The 25937-nt window shown below is 37.4% G+C and overlaps 1 protein-coding gene across 2 annotated transcripts in view; it reads left to right on the top strand.

The window, feature by feature from the left end:
- Window positions 1-25937, top strand: part of DTNA (dystrobrevin alpha) — a 458249-nt gene that overhangs the window by 285410 nt on the left and 146902 nt on the right. For both annotated transcript variants that reach the window (XM_044666412.1, XM_044666419.1), the window contains exon 3: window positions 7145-7225. In XM_044666412.1, the coding sequence (XP_044522347.1) occupies window positions 7145-7225 (81 nt within the window). The remainder of the gene's footprint in view (window positions 1-7144; window positions 7226-25937) is intronic.

Below are 25937 nucleotides of genomic sequence, written 5' to 3'. Positions count from 1 at the left end.
TCCAGATGAGGTCAGTGGGAGGAGAGGCAATGACTCCAGCATCTGCAGCCTAAATGTCCTCATACAAATTTTTATGAAATTTCATTTTTTTAGTGAGGCTCTGACAACAATTCTCAAGATACACTTTAAATAAGGTTTCATCTGCTAATTGCTTCTTTGCAGCTATCAGGGAAGCTTCCAGCTGCAGTTTGTTCCCTCAGTTCCTCCAAGTTACCCTCCAGGCTTTTCTTGTCACAAAGTGAGGTGGCCAGGGCAGCCACTAGAATTCAGTGAAGCTTCATGTTCTCTTGAGCTTGATGTGGGCAGCATTAAGCTCTGATGTTGTTATAGGGGTGCAAATGGTGAACTCCTGGGGTTCGGGAAGGAAACCATTCTCAAGAATGAGAGGACTCTGAACTTAGCTTAAAAGTAAAAAGAAAGATTAGTAAGATAGGATTAATGGCCAGCATGTGTGGAATGGTCATGGGAGGCTGCCCCCGAGTGCCCCAGTTCTTGCCTTTTTGTATCCTTTCCAGTAGTGTGGAAGTGACTCCTTGCACTCAGGCATTCCATGAGTGACCAGTCTAGTCTGAGACCCTCAGGGCTTAGGCTATCCAGGTGTGTACTGGATGTGTATCTCTTTTGTCTATCTCTACTTAAAGGAAGTCTAAGGATAATGGTCTTTGCCAGGGGAATCACAAGGGCTGGAAGGGGGAAGGGAATTTCCCTGCTCACAGCCTGCCTGAGTTAAGGAGTACAGGGTCCCTGCCATCTCTGCACAATGCCCATGTCATCTCCCTCCTCTCCAAATATCTAACGGAAAAGGGACGAAGGTCTCAATCGTCAGTAGCTTCTTCAAAGTTGTATAGCTGGCCCTGCCTCCCTTGGAGAGAAAGGTGTTGACTTTAGGCAATGTCCAGAGATCCAGACTGGGAGTGGCATCTTCACTGACTCAGAGCTTTAGTCCTAAAAGCAACTAGAGAAGTAACAATGTTAAAAAAAATTGCAGGGTTTAAATCAGGGGGTTTTCTGTCCAGCTGGCAAGATTAAAGAAACAGAAAGTGTAAGAAAAGGAATAAGAGATTTAAGGGGAAACAGAAGGAAAGGGTCGGGGGTCTACCCATTCCGGAGTGTCCTTAGGCTTGTTCTTCTGGCAGAAGAGGAATTTGAGGTCCTCCAGCGGCTCACAGGAATGAGTGACATCTGTTCCCCCTTCACCACCATTTTCTGGGGGAGGCTAAAGAGTTTAATACGAGAGGTATAAGTCCATGTGTTCTGCCCTTCTAATTTTACTGCTGTGGAAGTGGACAAAATTATGGGATGGGGCCCATCCCATCAGGATGTTAGCTGGTTCTCCAGCTCTACTCCAGGTTTTCAGGTATACCAAATCTCCAGGTGTGGCTGGGTGGAGGGATTCCTCTTTCTCCACTCCCTTGAGGGTTTGGGAAAGATCTTGTTAGCATATTTCCCTCAAGAGCTGGTGGATCAACCCAAATTGTTTAGAAGACCCACAAAACTGTGAATAATGTATCTAAAAGAACATCAGAGGTTAGAAAGGGTGTCTCCCATACAGCAGTTCAAATGGGCTTAGTCCTAAATCTGCTTGAGGAGCAAGTTTGATTCTAGTAAGGGCTATATTTGGAGAGCTTGGATCCAATCAACTTTTGCTTCCTCACATAGCTTGGTGAGGGATCTTTTTAGGGTCTTGAACCTGTTGCAAGGTGGCAGGTGGGTGAAATCGATCTGACAATTCTCACCTGGTGATTCCCCTCTCCTTTGGATGGGTTTAAGGAGGGAAGGGGGTCTGGGAGCTCCAGTGCTGTTAGTTTGAGCCACTGGCCTCAGATGAGGTCCCAGGTATGGAGCTAAAACGCATAGGGCAAATTGCTTTCTCTCAATCCCAAACAATAGAAGGCACTTTCTCCCAGATTTCTGATGAGATAGTGGGAGGTCTTTGCAAAGGAACTTTAGGGAACTTTGAGTTGAGATTAGGGAAAATGTTGAATTTAGCTTCTCCATTATTTCTCTTCCTAATAAAGGACCTAGTGAAGAAGGAATGGCCAGAAATGTATGTTGGGATAGTTTGTCCTCATGGGCACACAGGTTAGGGGTGCCATATCCCTACATCTAAGTATCTTATCCCTTCTCCTAATTACCTGATGCTGCGAAGGCAATGTAGGACCATTGTGTGAAGGAAGGGCAGAAAAAAATAGGTCCCATTTTGAGAAATGTAGTCTGCTTACCTTCCACCTCAAGATTAACCCTGGGTTCAGCCATTGTGATGGAAACCAAGAGCAAGCTGGCCCTAGGGCACCCCTTTTCTGAGTCTTCAGGAAACTGGAAGATAGGGAGATGCCTCTTGGGTGGTCGGGGTCTCTGCCAGGAGGGACACTGACGTTTCCAGTGTCCCCATTGCCCACAGGCTGGGCATGGAGAGGAGGGCGGTCTTTCCTTCAAAGGACAATCCTGAGACCAATGCCCATACCATCTATAGGCCTGGCAAGAGCTGCTCAGCTTCTGCCCACGGGTCAAAGAATTGAGAGACACTACAAGCAGTTTCTCATGGGTGTGTCCTTCCTCGGTTACCTGGTCCCTGTTGTGAAACACCTTAAAAGCAGCATCTAGTAATTGGTTAGTTGGAGTCTGGGGTCCCAGATCAAGCTTTTGCAGTTTTTGTCTGATATAAAATGGAGGCATAAGATAGTTGCCCCCTCATCAGTCTCGGGGTTGACATTTGTATATTGTTTCATAGGTTCTACTAGTCTGGACAAGAAGAGAGCAGGATTCTCCTCTTTACCTTGAGTAACTTCCCTAAATTTGCTATAATGTACTCGCCTCCTAACACCTCTCTCCATGGCTTGAAAAATGCAGTCTAACATGTGGTTTCTTTGCCTACGGTGGTTCTCATTTCCATAATTCCATCCAGGGTCTTGTCCTGGCACAGCAGTAGCACCAGGGACCCCTGCCCATGTGCCACCTAGGGCTTTCTCATCTCCTACTGCTATGGCCAAGTCCCAGATACGTTTCTTTTCCTCTGGGGTGCAACAAATAGTAAGAATTATGTGCACGTCTGACCAAGACAGATCTTACTGTGTAGGGTGAGGGATTTAAAACCTTCAATGAATTTGGTGTGGTTCTCAGAGTACCGACCCAACTTCTCCTTAATCTGGGCTAGATCTCTCATAGAAAAAGGAACCTGTACCCGAGCCATCCCCTCTAGTGAGGGCACCTCTCTCACGGGGAGAAGATGAGCCCTCTCACCATAGCTCAGTGGGCTCCAGGTGTGGGGTGGGCTAGGCTGAGGAATGGATGAGGTACCAGTCAGTGGCGGGTACAAAAGGGTGTTTGTTTCTGGAGTGACTTGGGACATGGCCTTCGGCTCTGAGGGTAAAGTGGAGATTTTGGAGCTGAGGGAGGTTGGGGGGAAGGGGAAGCTATGGTGGTATCTTGGCTGGAGGAGATGTTAATGTTAAGTCCTCCAAATTATCCTCCTGGCTGCTCTTCCCAGTAGGAGCAAGCAAAGGTGTTGGGAGGCAGAGCTTCCTAAGTTCAGGATTTTGGTTTAAATTTACAAAAATTCTTATATAGGGAAATGCTGTCCATTTCCCCATCCTCATACAAAATAAATCCAACTGCATGATGGTATTAGAATTTAGGGTGCCATTGATAGGCCAGGCTTCTTGCTTATCTAGTCTGTAACAACGCCATTTAACATTACAAAGAAAAATCAGTTTCTTTTTGCATAAGTTTTTTAAAGCCAATTTGTCCCAATTTTCAAGTATAAACCCCAAAGGGGAATCCCGGATAAGCTCTGTCTCTGTCCCATATTGATGTGGGGAAAAAAAAGGGCCAAACCAACAAAAAACCAAAACTGCAACCCAGTGCTACACGCAAGAGAAACCTGCAGCTCAGTACCCGGTAGTGAGTACTGAGGAGAAACCTGCAACCAACTGTGCATCCACAGAAGGTGCCCTATCAGCCACTCAAGTGTTACACCCAGTATATACTGAGGAGAAACCTGCAACCCAGTGTCCACTAAGGAGAAAACCCAAAACCTGCCACCCAGCTCCACACAAAGCATACACTGGGGGAGAACCTGCAACTCAGTGCTTAAACACTGAGGAGAACCTGGGTAATGGTCTTACATTCCATAACCTATGGGAGGGCGAGCAAAGAGAGGACCCACAAAGATATAACCCAAAAATAGGGGTTTCAGGAGTCCAAGAAAGGCTCCTTCCTATCTGAGAAGCTATGTCCTCCTGAGCAATCTGGGAACAGGAGCAGCTTCCAGGAGAGCCAAAAATGTTGGGCGCCAACTGTTGTAGGGGTGCAAATGGTGAACCCCTGGGTTAGGGAAGGAAACCTTTCTCAAGAATGAGAGGACTCCAAACTTAGCTTAAAAGTAAAAAGACTTATTAGAAAGATAGGATTAATAGCCAGCAAGACAGCATGAGTGGAACAGCCAAGGGAGGCTGCCCTCAGTGCCCCAGTTCTAGCTTTTTTGTATCCTTTCCCATAGTGTGGAAGTGACTCCTTGCATTCAGGCATTCAGTGAGTGCCCAGTCTGTCTGAGACCCTCAGGGCTTAGGCTATCCAGGTTGTGTACTGGATGTGAGGCCCAAAGAGGTTAAGTAACTTGCCCAGAATTACACAGCTAGTAAATTTCTGAATCAGGAATCAAACCCAGGATTTACTCTTCTAGGTCCAACCCTCAATCCACTGTGTATTTAAAAGGACCAGTGGAGATACCCAATGGGCTCTTTTATGAGGTCAGAATCTAAAGGGATATATATATATATATATATATATATATATATATATATATTAGCCCAGAAGGCTAAATGAACTGTTAAGAACTTTTATTATTTTATGTATAGAGCAATGTTAAGCTTAAGACAATAAAAAAACATAGAAGTAATGAACTTACTGATAAGAGAGAAACAAAGACAGAGAGAAAAGAGAAAGGTGGGGGGGTGGGGGCTCAAGTATCTAATAGCATTATTTGAATTTGTCTCTTAACTTGACAAATCTATTCCAGGATACTTAAAAAAAATCCTTTATGTGCAATGACAGAAATCACTGTTCTTAACCATTGAGAAAGGAGATGTGCCCCCAAAACTGAAATAAGCAAATGTTCTCCTTTTTTTTTCAGGAAAATGAAAGAAGTAGATTCCATAAACTTCATTTTAGTGGTCTTGATTCCTTTAGAAAATTCAGCAATAGATTACTAAAGCTTATGGTTTCTGAGCATTTAGATTGAATTAGTTACTCAATAAGCACTTATTGAGCACCTGTGTGTGTGTGTGCACGTGTGCGTGTGCACCAGACAGTGTGCCAAGTATTGTGCATACAATTAATAAAAAGCAAAGAGCCCCTACTCTCAAGGAGCTTGCAATCTAAAGAGAGAGACAACACAGAAAAAGAGGCAAGCAAGAGGTTAGGAGGAATCCGCATTTCAGGGAACCATGGAGTTGATACCAGCAATCTGATGCAAAGTGGAGTGAGTTGAGTCTAATTTCTATCTTCTATAAAGATAGGCAATGGGAGAAGTTTAGAACTTCCCCCTCAAGCCATCCACTCAGAGGGGAGAGGGGGCTGAGGGAGGTGGTATAAATCAGGGTTTAAGTGATAAATTTAGAAGTGATGAGCTTATCCTAGAAGGGACATCTTATTCCCCAAAGATGAAATCAGTCAGGACTGCAGATACAAAGTGGATTAATAATGTCAAATGTAGCAGGTTGAAAAATGAGGAATGAAAACCATTACTTTTATCAGTTAAGAGAATGTAGCTAACTCTAGAGAGAGCAGTTGGAGCTGACTGATGATAAGATCAGACACCAGATTGCAAATTTGAAGAGTGAGGAAAGTGGAGGCAATGAGTGGATGGGGCACAGTGCCTGGCACATAATACTTAATGTTTATTTCCTTCCTTTTTTCCTTCCTTCCTTCCTTCCTTATAAGGTGAGAAGTGAAGGTCTAGAACAGCTCATGTTGATAGCAGCTAAAGAATCAGGAAAAGACAATTAGGATTAATTGGTAAAACCAAATTGAAGCTGGGCCAGATGATTTGTTGTGGCTCAGGTAGATTCTATCTCTTGGAACTCCTTTAAGACTTAGATCAAATGCCGCTTCCCAACACAAAATGTTTCTTGGTCTCCTTTACTGCAATAAAATTATTTTGTATTTATTTTGCGTGTATTTTTATTTGTTTATCTGTCTATATAGTTACCCCTTTACCAGTAGAATGTTACCTGCTTGAGGTTAGGGGATTATTTTTATTTTTTTTCTTTGTTTCTCCAGGTCTAGCACAGTGTCTGAATATAGTAGGTGCTCCCTAAATGTTTGAGGAATTTAACAGAATTTGCATAAAGACAATTCACAAAATTTAAAAGAATAACAATGTCATTGTGAGTGAGATAGCATTAGTCTTCCCTGTTCCTGTGTTCTCTGGGGACTGGTAGAAGGAAGAATGTAGTGAGGGTGGGAAACAAATCTACTTTCTTCCTTTAGACTTTGAGCACTTGGAGAAGGACTGATTGTTGTTTTTGTTGTTTGGGGTTTTATTTGCATCACCAAAGTTTAGCACACTTATTAGAACATAGTAGGTAATTAAATGCTTTTTGATAAACTGACCTTTGCCCTCAATATCTGATGTATTTGCTGCTCAGATTTGACAGGAGCTTCAGAATTTTTAAAAGTTTGTTTAAAGAATATATGTATTTCTGAGAATATCTGATTATTTTAATTTATCTTTAAAAAAAAGATAAAAATGTAGCTTCTGTGTGGCTGTGTTGATATTTCCCCTTTGATAGGGAGCTCAGCCAGTTTGTCTTTTAGCCTGCAGCTGGACCAGATTGTTTTACAAAGTGACAGACACCGCAGGCTAAGCTTCTCATTTTTTATTTCATGGACGTGATCCACAGAGTGATTTCCAAAGTTGAATAGATATGCCTGATTCCCTGGAGGCATAGATAGCCCTGCCTGAAACCAGGTGATATAGAGCAGATCATTTTGAAGCTTAGATAGCAAATATGTTTTAAGATTGGGGGAGGAGGGAGAGCTAATAAAAGTGTACATTGTATTCTGCCAGTCTATTTTGTTTGTGAACATTATAAAACTTCCCTCTGAGTGCATTTCTCAGCATACATGTATTTCTTTTCACCAGGAGCCCAAGATTTGGATCGCATCCGATTATCTACGTACAGAACAGCATGCAAGCTTAGATTTGTTCAGAAGAAATGCAATTGTAAGTCTGTCCCTTGTTAAAGTAATTACCACCTTTTTGTTTTCATTTGTTACCAAGTTGAATTCTAAGAGGTTATATATATGTTGTATATAATTAGAAGAAAATAAGGAGAAAATTTGGTACCTATGACTACTAGACTATACCAAAACAGTGAATCCTAATTAATTACTCTGAAATAAAATATTAAGCTGGGTTCATATCTGCATATAAAATACAATGTTCTTGGAATAGTATAATTATTTATTTAAACTCTTCCCTTCTGTCTTAGAATCAATACTAAGTATCAAAGTATCAGTTTCAAGGCAGAAAAGCAGTAAGGGCTAGATAATTAGGATTAAGTGATTCATCTGAGGTCACATAGATAGAGGAAGTATCTGAAGTCAAATTTGAACCCAGGACCTCTTATCTCCAGACTTTGGCTCTCTATCCACTTTGGAATAGTTTAAAAGATTTTTTTTTTCCTCTTCCACTCCAAATTATTTCAATGCTACATCAGTTTTTAAATTCCCTGGCTCCCTCTACCAATGTAGATCACTGGCCCTTTTAAAACTTAGTAGAATGATCTTCCAGAGTTCCTGTGCTAAGTAGGAACTGTGATATAATTTAAAAAGATAGTCTCTACCTTCAAGGAGCTTACAATCTAATAGGAGGAGATAATACACAAAAGAAAGCTGAAAAGAGGAGAGATGTGCCAGGGGGAATACCTGGTGCAGCATCATAATGAAGGTGATGATGGAGTTAAAGCCAAGTAGAGCTAGTAGTAAATGAAGAGATGGCTGGCATTTTGAGCCCTCGATTAAGAGAAAGCAGTGAGAGATCTTTCTTTCTCTACCTTTCAGTCCTCAAATAGAGGGAGCTAAGACATATGAGTAGCAAAAATGAAGCAATCTCCATGATGATGAGTTTACTAGTGATGAGTTTATCTTGGGCAAGGTGTAATGAAGATGATGATGGAAGCTGAACCAAGCAGAGTGACTAGTGGCAAATGAATTGCCAGCTATGATTACTAGAAATAATCATCATTTAGAAAGAATTCTCCCCCCCCCCCGAACAAGGAAGAATTACCCTATAGAACACTGCTTTCTGATTCTATTTGAATTTTTTCAAGATAAAATAAAATATATGTTAACAACATGTAATACATGTAGATAAATAAGTATTTAATGTATGTTTCTTAATACGAATGACAAAAGTTATTTTTCTTAAGGGTTAAAGAAGTACAATTTTCCCTTCCACATCATAGGGGTTAAGAATGTGCTCCTTTCCCTACCTCCTCTGATCCTGAAAATCCATGTAAAAATTTTGGCCCTTCCTTCATACCAGAGAAGCCCGAATTTTTCTTTTCTTTTGTGGGGTATTTACAGTATCTTTTTGTAAAATTTAGGGTATTGGGCTATATAGTTTCTAAATATTTTTGTGCTATCTGCTGGCCTTCTGCAGCTGCCACAAAACTCTCAAATGATTCTCATTTCTTATTCTGACCTGAAATATATTGAAACTGTGTTAGGAAAAGTTATGATTTGGAATGGATATCTGTACAAGGATATGGTTCCTGTCATAGACTTGCTTTCCCTTACTGTCAAATCAAACCAACTAATACTTACTATGTGCCAAGCACTGTGCTAAGTTATGGGGTTGCCTAGAAAAACAAAACAAAAAAACAGTACCTGCTTTCAAGGTTCCAAGTTCAAGAGGCTCAAGTTCCAATAAATAACCAGTTACATACAAAACTTATAGTCTCAGATTGGTAATAGCAAAGGGGAATATACCAGTAGCTGGTGCGAGACTTGGAAATATGTCCTGTAGCAGTAGAGATTTTAGCTGAGATTTGAAGGAAGGAGACCAATGTATGTCACTATGTCTTATTACATATAATAAAAATGTTCACTATATGTGTTCTAACTAAAAACTGAACCAGATCATTGTTGAGGGAATAACAAAGGGAAAATCCATAGTTGTGGTTTAGTTTTTATATATAAAATAAAAGGTGGATTGAAACAAACATTTACCAAGTACCTGCGCTAAGTACTTTTCCAAATATTTTTCTCATTTGATACTCACAAAAAAAAAAAAAAAAAAACAAACCCTGGAAAATTGGTTCTATTATTACCCCCATTTTACAGTTGAGGAAAATGAGGCATTAAAGTTAAGTTACTTTACAAGGGTCGCACAGCAATTAAGTGCCTGAGGTCAAATTTGAATTCAAGTCCTGACTCCAAGCCATGCCAGACACTGTGCTAAGAACTTTACAATTATCTCATTTGAATCTCACAACTCTGTGAGATAGGTACTATTTTTATCCTTATTTTACAGAGGAGGAAACCGAGATAAAAAAAAAAAATAAAAGATGAAGTGACTTTCCCAGAGTCACAGCTTGTAACTATTTGAGGCTGGATTTGAACTTAAGTAAGTCTTCCTGTTGCCAGACCTAGGACTCTATCCATTCATCCCATCTAACTCATACCTAGCTACCTATGGTAGTCGTGTAAATACATTCCTTCTACTTGATTAGTAGAGTTCCCAATTACAAGTTCTGCACTAAGGTCACTAAAGTTCATCTCCTTGGTTTAATATTTTTAACCATAAATCTTGTAAAATCCAAAGGTATTTGGGAAAATGCTAACATAGCTTTATTTATTGATGACCTTAATCAAAGCAGAAGGTTTCTACTTAATTAGGCTTCCTTTTAGAAAGGAAAACAGAGGAAGAATTCATGAATATAACTATTCTTTGCTTAGCACCAGTCAGCATGACATGTAAATCACTGATGAAAGGGGAGATGGAATAGAGGGGAATATGATTACCCCTTCTCTCTTTCTTTTTTTAATTTTTAAATTTTTATTGATTAATTTGGAATATTTTTCCATGGTTACATGATTTATGTTCTTTCCCGCCCCTCTTCCTTTTCCCCTCTCAGAGCCAAAGAGAAATTCCACTGCGTTTTACATGTCATTGTTCAAAACCTATTTCTATATCATTAATATTTGCAATAGAGTGATCATTTAAAGTCTACATCTCCAATGTAGACCAACAAGGTTAAGTGACTTGCACAGAGTCACACAGCTAGTAAGTTTCTGAGGCTACATTTGAACTCGAAACCTTCCTAACTCCGGGCCCAGGGCTCTATCTGTTGTGCCACTTAACTACCTCCAAACTGCAAGATAGGATCATAGAATTATAGTTGGGAGAAAGATTAGAAATCATTGCTCAAACATCTTCATTTTACGAGTGATGAAACTGAGGTTCAAATGGATTATACAGCTTGTTCAAGTTCAAACAGCTAAGAAGTAGCAGAGCCAGAAACTGTTTCCAAGTTCTCTTGTCTCCAAATCCAGACCTTTTTGCCCTATTAATTCGCTATTCCTAGATAAGAAAGAAAACATTTCTTTAAACCATGCTGATGTGTTTTCACAGACTTGCCCTTATGTAAAACTCTTCTTTAAGTACAAAAGTCTCTCCTCTTTTCAAAGATACTAACTTTGAACAGCCATTTTATTCATGGCATTAGACATATCTTAAAAGAAGAATATTTTTTTATGTAAAATAAGTTTAACAACACATACTAGGGAGCTGACAATTGACATGGAAACTTGTAAACATTAAACTTACCTAGAAAAGAATGAATCTGGTCTATATATAAGGAGAAGGCTGGGGAATAGATGCTCAGGTCTGAGTTTGAGCCCAACCAAAACTGAAGTCCAGAAATGTTAGACAGGGAACATGTTTCTTACTTTCTTCCTTTGCATACCCTTGCACAACTACCCCAATTTTGTCTATGTTATTAGGGGAAAATAAATTGACCCATAGATAAAAACAACCCTATTTCTTAATGGAAGTAAACTACCTTAAAGTTTTAGGCAGGATTTTGTGCCTAATTTAAAAGACACGATCCAAATTATTTTCAAGATTGTCACAGCAGCTTAAGTTTGGAGGAGATCTTGAGAAACCGTCACATCCAGATCTTCACCCAATTCAGGCACTGTTATATATCCCAGACATATGGCCTATCTTTTCTCCCATTTTAAAAGATCTACAGAAAAGGAGATTTTTTTACATGCTTGAAAATCTTCCATATGTACATGTTATAAACAATTCTCAATTATATAGCATTCATTTTTCCCATGCAACAATGCTGTGAGATATGTTCTTCAAGTGTTATTACCCCTTCCCTCTTTCTACTGATTAGATAATAGTGTATATTGCATTTATATGTTTTAAGTTTTTTAAAAAATCACCTGGAGAGAGTAAATCTTGTCACTATCTAATTGGCCGAGTCATTTTAGTCATGTTTGACATTTCATGACTCCATTTTGGCTTTTTTTTTTTTTTTTTGGCAAAGATACTAGAATAGTTTGCCATTTCCTTTCCCAGCTCATTTTATAGACGAGGAAACTGAGGCAAAAAGGGTCATTTAGACTTGCTCAGGTTCACATAACTAGTAAGTGTTTGAGGCCAAATTTGAACTCAGAAAGATCAGTGTTCCTGCTCTCAAACCCAGCACTCTGTCCACTAAATCACCTACCTGCCTCTCCACCTATAATATATCAATGAATTAGGTATTGAACAATCAATCTGGATCCAGCCAAAACTAGAATTCTTTTAGTTATTTGTGAATGTGTCATACCTCTCTATTAGATTATAAACTCCATGAAGATAGCAGAAATCATACCTTACCTAAATTTTATATTTCATCTAGTACCTAAAACAGTAGCTAGATGGCACAGTAGACAAAGTGCTGAGCCTGGCATCAGGAAGACTCATCTTCCTGAGGTCAAATGTAGCCTTATATACTTACTATTTATGTGACCCTGGGGAAGTTCCTTATCTCAATTTGCCTCAATTTCCTCATCTGTAAAATGAGCTGGAAAAGGAAATGGAAAACCACTTGGGTGTCTGCTGAGATAACCCCAAATGGGGTCAACAAAGAGTGAACAACACAACAAAAGTGTTGTTATTGGCAGTTGGGAAATGGGGCCACACAAGGGAATACACACTGTGGGGCACACACACAGACCCCACTAGGGAAAGGATGTAATAAATAAACTAAATGAAACTCACAGGGGATTTGGGAAATAGGTAGTGAATGAGAGAAGAACATTTCAGCTGGGGTAACAGACAGTTTAACTGAAATTCAAAGCCAAGGGAATAATGAGCTCTGTGGGTCCTTGACAGTTTGGAGAAGAGAACACCAGGAAGTATAAAAAGTCAGTTTAATGTTAAACAGGGTTAGATAATGAGGGAAAAGGGCCAACTAACACTTTAAGATTATTGGTAAAGATAAGGGCTTGAGGTTGGAAATTACTACTCTACTTCTAAGACCTATAGCAGACAGTCTGGGCAAAGACTGGCTGGAACAGGGAGAAGAAGAGTTTCTCACTAAGATGTTCTTGGGCTGCTTCACAGATGTATCAGCTTGACTCAGGAACACAGGTAACTTAGCAAGATCATCCACTGGGTAAAGTTGGAGAGATGAATATATCTGTATGTCTACCATACAAGATATTACTTCGATTCTCAACCTGAGCTTCTTGACTTGCTGGATGGTCTTGTAGATAGAGATAACACACTTTCACAGGTTCTTCAGTCAGACAGTTACCTCCTCAAAGGCAACTGACATTACATTGCGTCACTGAGAAAAAGTCACTCCTCTGACCAGAGTCCCATGATTAGAATTCTCAGGTCTTGCCTGTCAACTCTGTCTGCTTTTGCTGCTTAACCTAAAATCTTACCTTTCCCTATAACAGTACCTAATACAAACATAGAGCATGACTGGGATTCCCCCCACCCCAAAAAACAATTGTAAACAAGCATCTCTTATAACCCAGCCTCTTTTCCAAGTTAAATGACATCAGTCTCTCTTTAGCTTTTCCTTATGGGTTTGTTCTTTCGAATCTTATTTCCTTTTCTCATTCATTAGATCATAGATTTAAAGTTGGAAGAGACCTCATAAGCCATCTGGTTCAAATTCATTTTACAGATTAAGTAGGTGCAAAAGCTCAGGGAATTCATGTCACAGAGGTAATAAGTAGTAGGGCCAAGATATGAATTCAAGCCTTGTGATTCCAAATAATTCTTGACACTGCACTATCTTTTTTTTAATGGACCAGTGGAGATGTTTTATTTTTCTCCCAAACTTGCTATTTATTTTTCACACTTTCTTAAAAAATTAGAGTTGCAAATTCGTTCCCTGCTGCCAGCCCTTTCTCCACCCATTGAGAAGGCAAGAATTATGATATACATGTGAAATCATGCAAACCATATTTCCATATTAGCCATTTGGGAAAAAAGCAAGATAAAACATAGAAATTTAAAAATTATGTTTCAGTTTGCACTCAGATTTCAATTCACTCACTGGAGTTAGATAACATTTTTCCTCATGAGTTCTTTACAATTGTCTTGGATCACTGTGTTGATCAGAGTAGCTACATTTTTCACAGATGATTATCATTACAATATTACAGTTATTATAAACAATGATGTTTTAGCTCTGCTCATTTCACTCTGTTGTCTTCCTAGGTTTTTTGTAAACCATCTTGCTCATCATTTCTTATAGTACGATTATATTCCATCACAATCATATACCTCAATTTGTTCAGCCAGTCACTTTACTATCTTGCCTTCCATTATTTTTGGTCCTCTTATGATCTAGAATCTATAAGAGTTTAACATAAGTATGAGTCTGGCACTATGTATTTGTGTATGTGTGGGTATGGATATGCTTCTACGTATATTTGAACACAAATTTATGTACCATCTCACTCTTCTTTCCAGTCTTCACATACTGTATAGCTTGCTGGCAAAAGGTTTTACATAGAGACTAGGTCTGCATGCTAATAAAACAACTTTGACCTTTATTCTATACAAATATCAGAATTTCTTAGAGGCTGTCATTCTCATGGGAAGCATGGACATGGTTAATGATGCAGGCATCTTATAATGTCATCAGATCTTTTTTTCAGAAACTACTTTGGAATCAGTGAAACAGAGACCCAAGTTTTCAAGCAAAAGAAAAAGCAATGACAGTAATAATTCAGCAGTATAGTATAATATTTTCTGGTTAATAGTAGCTAAATATAGAAGGAGGGAAAAGATTCTTTCCCTTTCTCACTCCAGTTTGCTTCACCAGGCATTTGTTAAGCACCTAGAGGCCCTATAGGAAATTCAAAGTTTAGAGAAGATATCATCCTTAGACACTGAGATAGTTTAAGAGAATGATGTAATACATATTACATATTAAACTAACAAAACGATGAATAAGTACCAGAGAGGTACAAACCAAATACTGTGTGAGACCTAGGAGGAAAAGGTCATTCCCAACAGAGAAGATCAGGGAAACTAATTAGAAGAAATATTTAAGTTGGGCTTTGAAGGATTCATAGGAATTTAATAGGCTGAAGCAAGGAAAAGAGAGAGTGATATTCCAAGCTCAGGGAATTCCCCATTGTCACTGAAGACACCTCATCATTGCTTTTCATTCTGGTTCTAAATATCCTAGGATCATAGAACTAGTGCTAGAGGATACCTATTATAGCCTAAAACAGCTTTTATCCCAAAAACTTATTAACTCAAATATTATAAAATAAATCCTTTTTTTTTAAAGAAAGGAAAGAAAAAAAATCTGCTTTTAAAATAACCTTCCTCAGGGAGAAGCTAGTTGGTTCAGTGAATTGAGAGCCAGATCTAAAGACAGGAGGTCCTAGGTTCAAATCTGGCCTCAGACACTTCCCAGCTGTGTGACCCTGGGCAAGTCACTTAACTCCCATTGCCTAGCCCTTACCACTACATAATATTGACTCCAAGACAAGAAGGTAAGGGTTTGTTTTTTTTTTAATAATAAAATAATAAAATAACATTCCTCAAGTAAATGGAACTCAAAAATATTCTTCAACTAAATCTAAGGTTATTTTGATTGAATTTTCTCGACAGTGTTAATACTTTTATTTTTAAAGTAATTTGTTTAATTCACAAAAACCAACTTTCTCACCTTCCTGCTTTCACATTGCAATTGAAAAATGAAAAAGAGAACCCTTGTAACAAAAATGCATATTCAAGCAAAACAAATTCCTTCACTGATCATGTCCAAAATAGATGTCTCATTCTTCACCATGAGTATATCCCATGTACTAACATGCATACTTTTCTCTTTCATTTTACAAGGTACTTTGTTCTGCCTTTTTAACGATAAGCTTTTTAAAGGAAATTCTATGTGACTCCTTTTAACATATACTTAAATCTTCTAGAGTGATTTTTCTCAAGCAGTTCTGTTTATGTCACCTCCCTACTCAATAAACTCCAGTGGCTCCCTATTACATCCAAAATCAAATCTAAAGGCCTGTCTTGGGCATTTGGAGCTCTGATGACCTATTTTTCAGTCTTCCTGTACTTTACTGTCCTTCATGCATGCTATTATATTGTTACATTGACTATTCCTCATGGCACTCTACCTTCTATCTCATTCCTCTTGCCTGTATGCACTCCCTCCTCACCCCTGTTTTGAGTGTTCCTAGTTTACTTCAAGACTCCACTCATTCCACTTTCTATAGATCAACCTTCCTAATGGAAGTGATATTTAACATAGAAATTTTCTTAAAAAGAAAAGAAATAAAAGGGAGCAGCTAAGTGACTCAGAGGACTGAGAGTGAGGCCTTGAGATGGGAGGTTCTGGGTTCAAATCTGGTCTGAGATTTCCTAGCTGTGACACCCCAGGCAAATAATTTAACCCCTATTGCCTAGCCCTTACCACTCTTCAGTTTTGGAACCAAAAGAGTGTGTTATTTTTTTTCAGAGATAGAAGATAAGCTTATTTTTTTTTTAATTAAGCAGAGAAAAAAGAAAGAAAAAGAGGGGTTTCAGTCATCAGAAAACCAGTACCAGTAATAGCAAGGAAAATGGATGGCATATGCAGAACTGCTGGAGCATAATCATCATGGTTTATATTGTTCCAAAAGTACTTTAAAATACATAATTTAGTTGCTGTTTTTGTGGCTAAATTCTTCCGGATATTTGTTTAAAATAAAAGAAAAGTGGATTGAGTTGGAGTATTTTGTTCACAGAAAAGTCCCTGTGGGGAAGTTGGTAGAGACATCCAAACATAAACAAACCCATTAAACATTACTGAGGAGCACAGGGAAAAACTCGTATGTTTCTCACTGGGAATCCTAAGCCTATGATAAAACTGTTCCATAATGTTGGATGATGATAAAGCCAATGTAGATTTCTCTTAGAGCAAAACTGGTGACAGAGGAAAGATATGATTCAAAATATTAACTGATGACTTTTTGATGAATTTGGGTAACACCAATAAGGAAGGAGCTTATTTCTCTTTTAGTTTTAGCCTTAACATCTTGGAATCTGTGTGTTTTGTTTTCGTGTTACCAAATTATCTTGAGCAATAGATTTGTGCATTTTCCAAACAGACACCTGGACTAATATTATCATTCTATGGAGAACACTGCAGTTTTGTCATTTACCTTTAATGTTGTATAAAGCTCTTGTCCTTTATCTTCAGTATCCAAATGTAGAGGATTGAATAAGCAACCCAATGATTTTCCCCATTTGAGGAAAGGTCTGATTTAAAATTTCACATGCAGTTGGGACTGATGAGATAGACACAGAAGAAAACTTTCTAAAGATTTCTCATCCTGACCAAAACAGGGATCAACAATCTCTCTGAAATGGTATGCTAAATCCTCATTGAGAATTCTCAAAGTAGGAGGGCACATGTAATCTATCATATGTTTAGGGAACCAACCAGTGCAACCTGGATGGATCAAATAGCAGACATATGATCATCACTTCCTTGCGGACCCATCTTCAGGGGTTGGACTCTCAGAAGTCCAGGTGTCATGGAAACCAAAGATAGGAAGGGATAATTAGGGGAAAAGAGAGGAATTCCAGGGTGACGGGCATCATAATATCTGTTGAACAAATGAATGAATTTCTCAAATGCACTTCTCTCCATAAGTCTACTTGCTCTGCTATTAAAACCATTTCCTACTCTACTTTGGAATGCCTTCCACAGGTTGAAAAAAATGACTTTTTCAACTTTTTTCTGGTAATTATTTAAAATAATTAGCTCAACTTAAAAACTGGAGAGTAGGCCAGTAACAAAAAATCCATATAGAGATTTCCACTGAGAGATTATATTGGGTAATAGAATTTAGTTCCCACAAGAGTAACACAAATGGAATTTTTCCTCCCTGTGTTATGTTGGAGAATGCATTATTTCATTTATTATCTATATTCTTCATATGGTACTTCTTTGTGCCTTTTACTTTTTATTATATTTTTCTTGTATTTCTAATCTTTCAGTTTATATTATGATCCTTAAGAGTATCTCTTTTTTATGTCCCACTTTGAATATAGTAGATGTTTCATAAACATTCTATTATTGATTTAGTTCATTTTTTTCCTCTTTATGGGGAGCAATATATCAATCTCTAGATACTCTAAATTTGTCTGATTTATTAACTCCATACCTTTTGCATTTATTCTTTTATTTCTAACTTTTCTTTTTATTCCTTTAACTTCCTGTCTTCCCAGAAATCTTCATCTTATACCACCTATTTAGTTTACTTCAGCATCCTTTAAAAGGAAACAATGGCAACTAAAAACTGAGATATCCACTTGTTCATAAAAATGGCAACTCATTCCATTATTTTCAATAGGCCTCTATAACCAGATAATGGCCATGGTTGGACCCTAGCCAATTTCCATAGAATTGTCTTACCTGTATCATTAAACAAATTTTTTAATAATGTTGATGTTACTTGGAATATTAGGTACTTCAGCACTAGTAGCTATGGTAAAATACTACCTTTTGAATTCAAGTTTTGTTTGTTTTTTTTTTTAAATTTCAAGAGGTTCTGTTTCCCAATATAATTTCAAACTAATTTATAAGTTTCTAAAGCTTAGAATTCTATAAAATGAATTTCTGTTATGTGATGTATACTTTTAATGAGTAATTCTATGTCCACAATACTTAAATTCATGGATTTAGAATTTGAATCTAGCCTTTCCATTTTACATATAAAGAAACAGAGGGCTAGTGCTGTCAATATTCCTAAGGTCATGCAAGTAGTAAACTTTAGTGGAAGGATGTGAACCTATGTTCTCTGATTTCAGAGGTAGGTGCCATCTTTTCACCTTACTATATCAGCTAAGACAGTACTTAGTCTCCTGTTTCTTTATGTTCCCTGGTCCCCAAGGAAAGAATAAACACTGTGTAATTAGAGTGCTTAAAAATGGATATACAATACTTAAGGTGTATAAACAAATTTGTCAGTAGTTATTCCTTTATAATTAAATTTTTTTTTAAATTTGAGAACTTAATCAACAACCACAGGCACTTCAATATACCAAAAAAGCAAACATTATATAGTTTATATATATGTATGATATATATGCTTGAATTTGCTTACATTTAATATGGTTAAACATCTTTTATATGTATACATGTGTTTATGTCTATGTATACATATGTACGTATATGAATTTTGAAACACGTGTATACATGTATGTGTATACACTCCCATTTTTTAAAAACCTTGTAATAAAATATATGAGATTTAACAAGGTAGCAACAAAACACCCCAGTTTGAGGCCACTTGTACCCTTTTTATTTGGTGACTTTAAAACAAATATTTTACTGATGCTCTTCCCCTTGCCAGTCAGTCAGGACCCACTGATTATACTCTCTTCCCAAATAGAAGTCCTTGATTATAACAAATGTGTATAGACCAGTAAAGCAAATGAACACATTGGCCATATCTTAGAATGCGTATCTCATTCTACATCTCTAGATCTTTACCTTTCGGTCAACAAGTAGAAAGAAAACAACTTTGGCAATAGCCATTCTTAACATTAGACAGACTGCCAGAGTAAGTTGAGTCTACTGCTCTGATCTCCAGAAGAGAAAAACTGAATTGCAATCCTGGAAAAACTGGTGCAGTCAAGTAGCAGAAAGACTCTTACTGTAGTTACAGGTACTTATAGATATATTGCCTCAGAAAGGAATGTTGCCATAGCACTGGGAGCTGTCCAGTTGCACCTAATTTAAGGAACTATTTAAGGTACGAATTCAGACACTTGGGTACAAAGCATACAAGAAACTATGTTGTAAAGGGAAGAGAACAAGCATTTATTTAGCCACTTTAAACTTTCCTAAAGCACAGGACTGATCACACCACCCTATTACAAAATGAACTCCATATGGTTCTCTATTACTTCCTGGATCAAGTATAAAATCCTCCACTTTGAAGTTCAAAGTCCTTCTAAATCTAGTCCTTTCCTACCTTTCCAGTCTTCTTACACCTTACTCCCCAACATGTACTTTTTGTTCCAGTGATGCTGACCTCCAGGCTGTTCCAGGAACACTATATTCCCTCTCTACACTCTGGCCATTCTTTATGACTGTCCTGGAACTCTCTCCCTCTTCTGCTCCAACTACAGACCTCTTTGACTTCCTTTAAGTATCAAAATCCTACTTTTTACAGGAAGCCTTCCCCTACTTCTCTTAATTCCAGTGCCTTCCCTCTATTAATTATTTTATATTTATCCTGTATACAATTTGCTTTGTTACTTATGTTTGTTTGCATGTTGCTGTTAGTCCCTTTCCTCAAGAAGTTTATAATCTATCTTTTGACTCTTTTGGTAGCACAGTGCTTACCTCATTGTAAACATTGATGTTTATTGATAAAGCAGCCACTATGTGCCAGTTACTGTGCTAAGCACTTTGCATTTATTATCTCACCTGATTCAACAGCACTGGGAGGTGTCATTATTCATCCAGTTTTACAGTTGAGGAAATTGAGCCAGACATAGATTAAGTGACTTACTCAGAGTCACACAACTGGTAAGAGTCTCAGGTCAAATTTGAACTCAGTTCCTCCTGACTCCAGGCCCAGTCCTCTATGCACTGTGCCACCTAGCTGCCTCAAAATAACTAAAGCTGTAAGGAACTAAATCCTCTCTGTTAATCTGGTATTGAACCTTCAAACTTGATGCCTTAAATACTTCTCTACATTTTTATACTTAATTTTGTTTGATTTTGGTAAGAATCCTACTTCTTATGTGGCTATCTGCACTATATCAGACATCCCTGGCAACTAAGTGGCTTCATATGACTGATACTACACTTCATTTCCTTACCTTAAAAAAATTAAGATTCATCTCTTTACCTGCTGTAGACATCTAGAACAAAATAATGCCTGTGGTTAGACATTATTCAGTTTACATAAGAACAGCTTTCATATCTCTATAATATAAACACATTTTAGCCAATGGTCATTGTTGACATTACATGGACTACTGTGTATTCCAAGAACAATAGTTGCTACATGATTGGTAGCTTAAGAAACTCACATTTTGGAGTTCAAGGTTTATTATTCCTTAAAGTAAAATTTGGGATCACCTCTTTTGCTTTCATTCCAGAGTGAGAGATTTAAGCTTGCAAAAAGGAAGACTCTCAGACCCAACATTTGGTAGACCCTTATCCCATGAGCACCTCTTAGATAGGGCAGAAAGAGCATGATTTCACATCATTCTGAACAAGTCTCCAACATGGAAGATTGTTATATTCAATCCTTGTTACTCCCCATCCCATGAGTATCCTCTCTATAAGACTAAGAGGAATATAATACTTTTGCAGTATTCTGGGCAAGTCTCTTTCCACCATCTACAGAAGGGGAAAGCTTAAGAGGATGGTTGCTTTGTTTTTTTTTTCTTTTATCCATAATAGTGTTCTCCCTCTTTGGCCCAAAACAAATGAAACTTTACTAGGCTGAGCATATAAGTATTATAAGGGGACTATAATTAGAAATGGCATTTCATTGGTAGCTCCTGCTGCTTCTCCATATTATAAAATATATTTTTGCAATGTATGTGTTTTTCTGAAAGATGTCTACAAACAAACTATACCTCTACAGTAGTTATTGGTGGCTTTGAAGTTAAAGGAGATGATATGGAATCTCAATTTGGCCACCCCTTATTATTTCTCTTACTTTAAAAAAATAATTATCTTTTTTATTGTAAACTTCATCAATGGGCATTTTTTAGACACATTTTTATTGATGGTTCTTTTTACATCATAATACTTTTCCCCCACTATTCTTTCCCCTCCATCTCTCCCTCCCAGAGAACCATCCCATATAACAAATAGTATTTTTTAAAGAAAACAAGAAAGAAAAAAACATAACTGATCACTATATCAAAAAAATCTGGAAGTATTTACTGTTCAACATCCTACCTCATTTCAGCAAAAAGTCAAGATGGGAGTGAATTCCCAACTTTTCTTTCAAGTCATGCTAAGAACAAAATATTTCAATAAACAAAGAAGAATATGAAGGATAGTTATATTAGAAAATGGAAACTTGTATGTGTATTATATAATATTTAACAAGATAATAATAACATTGTTCTTCTTGTTTCTCACTTATTCTTTATGGAGAAAACTTCCTCAGTCTTCCTCAATCAAGTCTGTTCCTTCTGATTTTAACTGACTCTTTTTCAGCTTAAATCACAGGGCATACAAAGGAATTAAACAGGATACTCTGTGACTGTGCTTTCAATTAATGCTAATATCTAGCTCACCTTTAAAAGGACTCCAACAAGTTATAAATGTTGTAGGAAAATTAGGAAACTCCCACTGTATGCTCCCCCTCTTTCATTTTCTTTCTTTGCTTGAGGGTTAAAGAGGGTGTGTATAGCAGTGATAGCATGGAAAAGGGTTACATTTCCCATGAGACTCAAGGTCATTGAGAAATAGGTCTGATTAGAGCATTTCTCAGGGACCCTTTGAAATCACAGTAAGATTCCAGTTGGTGAGAATAGACTCCTGGAAAGACACAGTTTTCTTTTGGAAGTTCAGGAACAAGAAGAAAGACCCACTAGTAATGTAATATGGGGGTGTTGGTATTTGACAACCCAGAAGTCCTGCAGTATTCCTGAGGGAAGTTTCCATGAGTACAGGTATATATGAAACAGTGTAAGACTGTCAGAAGTAGTCTTCAAGCAACAATACAAGCAGTGTTTGCATTAAAACCTCCAATCCTACCTTTCCTCAATCTGATTCCTGAAAGCAAGAGAAATCTTTTCCCTTTCAAAGAGATGAGTCTTAAAGAAGTAGTTTTTCTAGACCACTCTAGTATAAATTTGGCCTAAGGTTTTATCCCCTTGGGAATGGGTCATCCTCACTAAAAGATATTTTCCCCTTTTTCTTTTATTTTGCAATCCTGTCCTAGTAAACTATTTTACCATTCCTGGTTTATTAATAAGGTCTGACTTGAACTTAACAGACCTTAGAACTTCCTAAGAAGATTGGTATAGAGACACAGTATAAGCCAAGTCAGGTGATTTACCAGCCAGAGCTAAATTTCAATCATTTTTTAAAACTCATATTGATATCTTATCTATGTATATCCAAGGTTGAGTGAATGGCACTTAAATTACATAAAGTCTTAACCTTCTCTTCCCTCTTCTCACCTTTCCTTATATTCTTATTTGTTGGCAGCTTGATTGTGCCTAATGACTATGTGTGAAAGCAGACAGTTGTTTTACTTAGTGTGAAGATAGAATTAACTCTTCCCTTTGTCTTTTTTTAGTTAATCAAATCAAGAACTTAAAGTACCCCTACTGAGTAGCTAGATAACCATTAGGTAAGAGAGTTCACAAGTCACTTAAGAAAGACTACAATTGGTTTCTGTGAAGAGAAGGAGTGACAGGAAATAACAAAGAAGAGACCAACATGATCCAGGCTCTTTTTCCTTCCTTGGCTTTTGGAGAGATTCTTTTCTTGGAGTCATTCTGCCTTGGTGGAACTCTGGCTAAAGACAAGATGACCAAAACCCTCTGTGTCTTTGGAACTTATTGGAACATAAAGTACCCCTACTTGTGAGTTCTTGAATAAAGTACCTCTACTTGTGAATTTTGAATAGCAAAACTTCATATACATTTTTAACAAGACGGGGCATCCTGTCCTGTGTTCTGTGTACAAGTGACAGTTTCTGGATGGTTATTTCTCATATAGGTAAAGGAGATCCTTAGTCAGTTGATCTTTGTCCATTAGACTTTATCTTGTGGAGTCACATCAAAACTGTCATGAATGCATCAAGATTTCATTTTTTTTTTTTTGGATGATCTTAGTGTTGGGATCGCTAATGTCCTTTAAGCAGGAACTAATGAAAGTTTTTACAAAGTTCAAAAATCAACTAGAATAATGATGGTAATATTGAATATTAATCATATACTAATATTTAAAATTTTATGTAACTAAATTTGGGGGTGGTAAGTGTGTAGCATTTTTACTTCTGAAATTTAAGACTTTGGGGACAGCTGTATTTGTTCCCATCTCCATGCTATTAATCATATTGTACCTTTAGTCAAAAATGCTCTCCTTATATCTTTTTTACCTTTCCAAACTCTACCTATCCTTTAAAATCCATCTCCAATCCTGTCTTCCATTATCTACTCCTGACCACAATGATCTCCCCCTTTTTAGAACTCCGGTAGCACTTTGATATGTATTGCACATTTTGATGCCTTGTCATGGACTTTCTTATACTATGCTACAACTAGCCATATATGGAAAGGATTCCCTTTTCAGTAATATCACAACTTCATTAAAAGCCTGGACATACTTTGGCATCCTCTATATCACGAGAGAGAAGATTTTCAATAAACTCTTGTTGGACAATTTTTCAAAATGTTAAACATTCATTTCACTCCCCACCATATACATAAAACTTTTTCTCTATACACGTATATGACCAATTTATAGAATAATTAGGAATCCTAAGCTCTTTCTCTAATTACGTTCTAATTTCTGTGGCTAATGCTCATTAATAAGCTCTCATGGCTGGTTCTTCTTCTCTGTTGACATCTAGCTTTCTCTCATGCTTTTCCATGTAGTGCCCAGGTCTTGCGTACTGAGCATTTTATGGGCAGAGAATAAGAACTTAATAAAAATTTTTTCAATAATAATTAAATTGAGTTTTTGACCTCTCAGTTTCCTTTCAAATTGAACATTCTATGAGTATACTTAAACTGAGGAGCAAGTTATTGAACCTATATCTGCCTTCATTTAAATGTGACTCAAAGATCTACTAGTTGTTATAAGTAATTAGAGTTTACAAGAAATGGTATTATTATTTGGTGATAAATTAATATGAACTGTAAAATATTATTCTTTAAGAATAGATTTTCCTGGCCCATGACATGTTTCCTAGTAGGTATTGACAAATTGTGCTGTGTGTGTGTGTATGTGTGTGTGTTTTACTTTTAGCACTTAAATAAACATATTGTACAGATTTCTCAGAGACTGGGGGTGGCTGGTACTCTACATCCTCTGGTGTGTATTAATATGATGTGCAATGTAGAATTAAGATGTGTACAGCTTAGTAAAATATGCCCACTGCCATCTAGTGGTAAGTAATCAATTCTACCAACCCTACTTTTGTTCTGACATATTTCATGGAAATAAATTGTATTACAGACCTTTAGAATGAGATTTTATGCTAAAAAGTACCAGAAAAAGCCCAAATCTTTTGTCTCAAACTAGTTCATTTTCCCGGGGTTTTTTTTCTGACAAACCAAAATATTTAGTGCAGTGTTATTTTGACACTAAAGAAAGAGCTCAAACAATCCTGATGATTTGAGTTATCAAACAAGAAAAATTTCATTAAATCAGGCTTCATTGATTCAGAATATTTAGAAATTCAACCACATAAAATCAAAGGCTATATTTTTCAAATATTTTACATCTGGTAGAGTACCTAGAAGAGTGCTGAACACACAATAAATAGGTGAAAAACAAAAATGTAGTACCCAATGAATTGAATTCAGTTGGAGGATGAGTTACAGCTTATTTGTACTTGGAATACTCTCCCCAGACAGTGCAAATTGCTACTAAAATGAGATTAGAGTCATGCTTAAAATTCCAAAAGTGGAATTGGCTGTGTTGATAGGGAATGAGTGTCCTCTCTCACTTGCGGTTTCTAAGCAGACCTTGGACAGCATTTATCAGCTATGTTTTAGAGCAAATTCTTGGTCAGATATGAATTGGAATAGATGGTCCCTGAGGAGAGAGAATTAATCGGTCAGTTACCTGGTATTAAATGGATGCTATATGTCAAGCATTGTAGCACTGGGGATAAAAATACAAAGAATGAAATCTCTACACACAAAGAGTTTCATTCTAGTGGAAGAGACAACAGGTACATAAATAGGGTATTCCAAAAGTCTTGGTTCAATTTTAAGCTAAGATTGCTGCACTAAGACTTTTGAAACACCCCAACATATACAATGTAAATATAAAAAAATAATAATTACAAGGTGGCTAATTACAAGGTCGTTTGGACAGAGAAGGAAGACACTAGCAATTGGGGCCATCAGGAAAGCCTTCATGCAGAAAAAAAGCCTTCAAGGAAGAGAGAGATTCTGTGAGGCAGAAGTAAAGAAGAAGAGCATTTCGAGCATGTTGGTTGGCCAGAGCAAAGGCACAAAGATGACAGGAGTTGTGTGTAAGAGACAAAAAAGGAAAGGGTAGCTTTAGCTGGGTTACAGAGTGCAGGAGAGTGAATAATGTCCAACAAGGCTGGAAAGATAGGAGGAGGTTAGCTTCTATAGGACTTTAAAAAGCAACAGGAAGCTGCTGGTATTGATAAGGTGGGGAAATCACAGGGACTGCCTTATGCAAAACTACTTTGGCATCAATGGG

The sequence above is a fragment of the Gracilinanus agilis genome, chromosome 1 (assembly GCF_016433145.1).
Source record: "Gracilinanus agilis isolate LMUSP501 chromosome 1, AgileGrace, whole genome shotgun sequence".
Classification (NCBI taxonomy): domain Eukaryota; kingdom Metazoa; phylum Chordata; class Mammalia; order Didelphimorphia; family Didelphidae; genus Gracilinanus; species Gracilinanus agilis.
This window is presented reverse-complemented; position numbering and strand designations above follow the sequence as displayed.